The sequence below is a fragment of the Musca vetustissima genome, unplaced genomic scaffold (assembly GCF_032173495.1).
Source record: "Musca vetustissima isolate MV318-11 ecotype Yass unplaced genomic scaffold, APGP_CSIRO_Mvet_v1 utg237954, whole genome shotgun sequence".
In the NCBI taxonomy this organism is placed as follows: domain Eukaryota; kingdom Metazoa; phylum Arthropoda; class Insecta; order Diptera; family Muscidae; genus Musca; species Musca vetustissima.
The window spans coordinates 31,835-36,331 of NW_026882187.1; the positions used below are offsets into that span (position 1 = coordinate 31,835).

General features: G+C 33.1%; 1 protein-coding gene across 1 annotated transcript; it reads right to left on the bottom strand.

Moving 5' to 3' along the window:
* Positions 1 to 538: 538 nt before the first annotated feature.
* Positions 539 to 3,979, bottom strand: LOC133328402 (adhesion G-protein coupled receptor G2-like). The gene is made up of 2 exons (XM_061536970.1): positions 3,004 to 3,979; positions 539 to 1,572 (listed from the first exon to the last, which is right to left on the bottom strand). Exons 1-2 carry the CDS (start codon positions 3,977 to 3,979, stop codon positions 539 to 541), a joined length of 2,010 nt encoding a protein of 669 aa, XP_061392954.1.
* Positions 3,980 to 4,497: the final 518 nt, after the last annotated feature.

The window sequence follows — 4,497 nt, forward strand, 5'->3', positions numbered from 1 at the left end:
GTGTAGATTGGTCCATAACTGTGGCCTGTGTCGTGTTTACAAATTATAATGGACAGACGGACGCACACACATGTCTAGATCGATTCAGCTAGTCGAGATATGACGATCGGTATATTTTAAAGGTGGTTTTGGACCAATATTTCGCAGCTTTGCAAACTCTCGGGGCTGCTATAATACACTGACAACATAGATGTGTAGGCTATAAAAATCCAAGCCTAAAATGGGCCTTGAAAAACAATTTTTTTGATAAATCTACGCTTGAAATTTTTTTTTTTTTTAAATACACCCGCTAATAGGACTTAAAAATATTTTTTAACAAATCAACGGCTCATATGAGCCTTGAAGAATATCTTTTAAAAAATGCAACTCTTATACACGCCTTGGAAATGCTTTATGTAGTAATTGAAAAGTATTTATTAAAACATTGACGCCACATTGAGTCCTTGATGGAAACTGTTTTTTTTAATGTTTTACATTTCTTTATTATTTTTTTTATTTCATATATTCTGCATAATTATTTTATAATCTATATATATTGTTAATTCACACGTTTATTACATAAATACACCTGCCATTGCGAACGAGCCGATTTATCCATTACCACAAAATAGATAAACAAGAAGAAACCCTGCAGCGTTGATGTGAAACAAAATAGAACTTCAAAAAATGTATATGTTTCCATGTGTCCGAACAGTCCGAAAATCCATGAAGCACTCAAGACCGAAATCAATATAATCGAACGGCGAACATGTTCAATGACATCTGCCCGCTCCCATGTAAGGTGAAATCTTTTCGAAGCACGTCTTATATTCCACAGGATGTAGCCGAAAATGGCAAAGCACGTCAACATAATGCCAGCAGCTGGCAGCAGTAGACCAAAAATCCAACTCAATCCAGTCGGATGACAAAGATAATGATTTCCATCGGCATTACTCAAATATCGGGTGTACGATTGTGAATCCAGGCATACCACCAGTATGGTGGGTACTAACGGCAGACACCAGGCCGCTAAAGCGTAAAATACACTATTATGGCGCGCCAATTTGGCTGCAAAGACGCAGACATAACGTTTGTACTGCAGCAAGGCTATAACCAACATCCACAAGAATATCACCAATATGGAGTATTGGTAAAAGGCACCCACCGCAATACAGCGACGAGGATGTTCGGTGTTCTCTATTGCCGAACGAACATTCGGCATATTCAGTAGCATAAAGTAAGTGGTGACCAGTAATAGAATGACACAAATGTTGAGTAGCAGCTTATTGGAGAATTGATGACGCCAATGTTCAAAGAAAATCGCTGTTAAAAGTATACAGAACAAGCCGAACAGTGACAAAATGCAACTGACGATGGAACGTATGAAACGTGTTGTATGTGATGTGGATGTCAATGTAGCCTGTTGATTCTCCTGTACTGGTTTTCTTATTCGTCGACAAAGTTGTAGATAACTGGATTTTTCTGATATATCACTTGACTTTTCCCAAATTTTTTGATTCCACTGAAAACATTGTATGGGTTCACTTGTATTGTTATCCACCATATCCGCTGGTATATATTTTGGTTGAAATTCTGAAAAAAATAATAAAGTAGATATATTAATTTTCATTATATAGTTCTTTAAAAAATACACGCCTTAAACAAAGATTGTTTAAAAAATCCGCGCCTTATATAGTCTTTTTAAAATTATTCTTCTTCAAATCCATGCCTTGTAACACCCAGATGACATAGACCTTGAAAAAATAATTTTGGTGAAGTCCTTGTATAGGCCTAGAAAAAATATTCCTTAAAAAAATATTCTTTAAAATTTCGCGCCTTGTATAGGCCTTGAAAAATATTCTTTAAAAAATCCGCGCCTTGTATAGGTCTTGAAAAAATATTGTTTAAAAATTCCGCGCCTTGTATAGGCCTTGAAAAAATATTCTTTAAAAAGTGCACGCCTTGTATATGCCTTAAAAAATATATTTTAAAAAGTCCACGCCTTGTATGCGTCTTGAAAAATTATTCTTCAAAAAAGTCCACGCTCTGTATAGGCTTTAAAAAATATTTTTTAAAAAGTCCACGCCACTTTTTTAAAAAGTCCACGCTCTGTATAGGCCTTGAAAAAATATTCTTTAAAAAATCCACGCCTTATAGATGGTCCTTGAAAAAATATTCTTTAAAAAATCCACGCCTTATAGATGGTCCTTGAAAAAATATTCTTTAAAAAATCCACGCCTTATAGATGGTCCTTGAAAAAATATTCTTTAAAAAATCCACGCCTTATAGATGGTCCTTGAAAAAATATTCTTTAAAAAATCCACGCCTTATAGATGGTCCTTGAAAAAATATTCTTTAAAAAATCCACGCCTTATAGATGGTCCTTGAAAAAATATTCTTTAAAAAATCCACGCCTTATAGATGGTCCTTGAAAAAATATTCTTTAAAAAATCCAAGCCTTATAGATGATCCTTGAAAAAATATTCTTTAAAAAATCCACGCCTTATAGATGGTCCTTGAAAAAATATTCTTTAAAAAATCCACGCCTTATAGATGGTCCTTGAAAAAATATTCTTTAAAAAATCCACGCCTTATAGATGGTCCTTGAAAAAATATTCTTTAAAAAATCCACGCCTTATAGATGGTCCTTGAAAAAATATTCTTTAAAAAATCCACGCCTTATAGATGGTCCTTGAAAAAATATTCTTTAAAAAATCCACGCCTTATAGATGGTCCTTGAAAAAATATTCTTTAAAAAATCCACGCCTTGTTTTGGTCCTTGAAAAAATATTCTTTAAAAAATCCACGCCTTATAGATGGTCCTTGAAAATATATTCTTTAAAAAATCCACGCCTTATAGATGGTCCTTGAAAAAATATTCTTTAAAAAATCCACGCCTTATAGATGGTACTTGAAAAAATATTCTTTAAAAAATCCTCGCCTTGTAGATGGTCCTTGAAAAAATATTCTTTAAAAAATCTACGCTTTGTATACTCATTGAAAATATATTCTTTTGAAACTTACCTTTAAGACCAGGTACAGCAACCAGTAAAGCACTTCCAGACACATTATATCTCTTCTCACTAGGATCTAGAAAATAATTTGAATTTTTATACCAAGAAAATTTCAAACGATACATCCCCCATTTCACTAAATTCCACAATTTCTGGGGTACATATGCAACCAGTTCAAAATTCGATTGAGATAAAACATCGTTTATTGACTGATTCACATAGAAATACTGCAGATCATAATTTAATTGGGACGTTTCATTTAATCGCGGTCCTGCTTCACTTGTAGATACCACAATACCGGATATATTGGAACACATGGGACGTATAAAGAATACCTTTATGTTTTCTGTATCGAAGCGTTTAATATCGGAAAAATTCATGTCACATCTTCGTGGGGGAATTGCAGATTTGGCCATTGGATTGAGATAAGTTTCCAATGTGGTCAATAAATTGGAAGTAGTGGTAATACTTAATTGATTAAATTTGAAAATGACCTCTTCGTCAGTTTGCAAGAGAACATTTGCAATTTCCAAAATTGTTGGTAGCACATTGATATCGCGTGACCTTGTCAATACCTGCAACAGACTTAGCGATATTTCCAAATCGGCAACTGTGTGTATGGGGTGTTTCATTAAATAGTTATATATTCTAGTAGTGGGTTCCGTAAAACTTCTACCCGTCGAATAGCTTTTAATGTCTTTATATATTTTATGTAATTCAAATGTCATTGAATTTTCCTTATTTGTATAACCAATACATTGATAATCATTGTAATCCATGTCCTCCCATTCCGCCGCAGATGTGTCCGAATTATATTGACATTTTCTCATTAAAGGTATACCGTCAGATAGTAAACATAATTCAATTGGCTTCACTACGGTTCCAGTATACGCCCGGGGCCATTTGTTGGGTTTCTTTTGTAATTCACCATTTTCCTGTTTATAAACGATTTCGAAATACTCGACCAAGCAATATGTTGCAAACATGGTCGTTTTATTCGAATGTGATACTTTTCGGAAAATTTTTCCAATGTTACTCTGGGCAGCAGTTGCTCCAAATATAAAACACAAACTTATTAATTTGAATAATTTCATTTTATTATTTTATTTTATTTTATTTTTTTTTTTAATAATTACGGCAGACTAAATAAGCAAGTGTATTAATCGATTTGAATACTCATATCGAATGAAGAATATTCAGTTGTTGTTATTTGTTATTTATAAATACCACAATATCTAACCACAGATACAAGTGTATCGCTGACGACGGTTCTATTTAAGGCTCTTCTATTTTAACATTAATCACATTCTATATATGAATGAAGTGTTGATCAAAATGTTTGCAATAAAAACCCCAAGACGACATGAATAGGCCTACACCCCTGAAGATAATATGTTTAAAAATCCACAACCTGTATAGACCATAAAAAATTCTCTAATATTCTATTCTAAATTTTTTTAAAAAATCCATGCTTTGTATAGGCCTTGAAAAAAATCTTTAACAA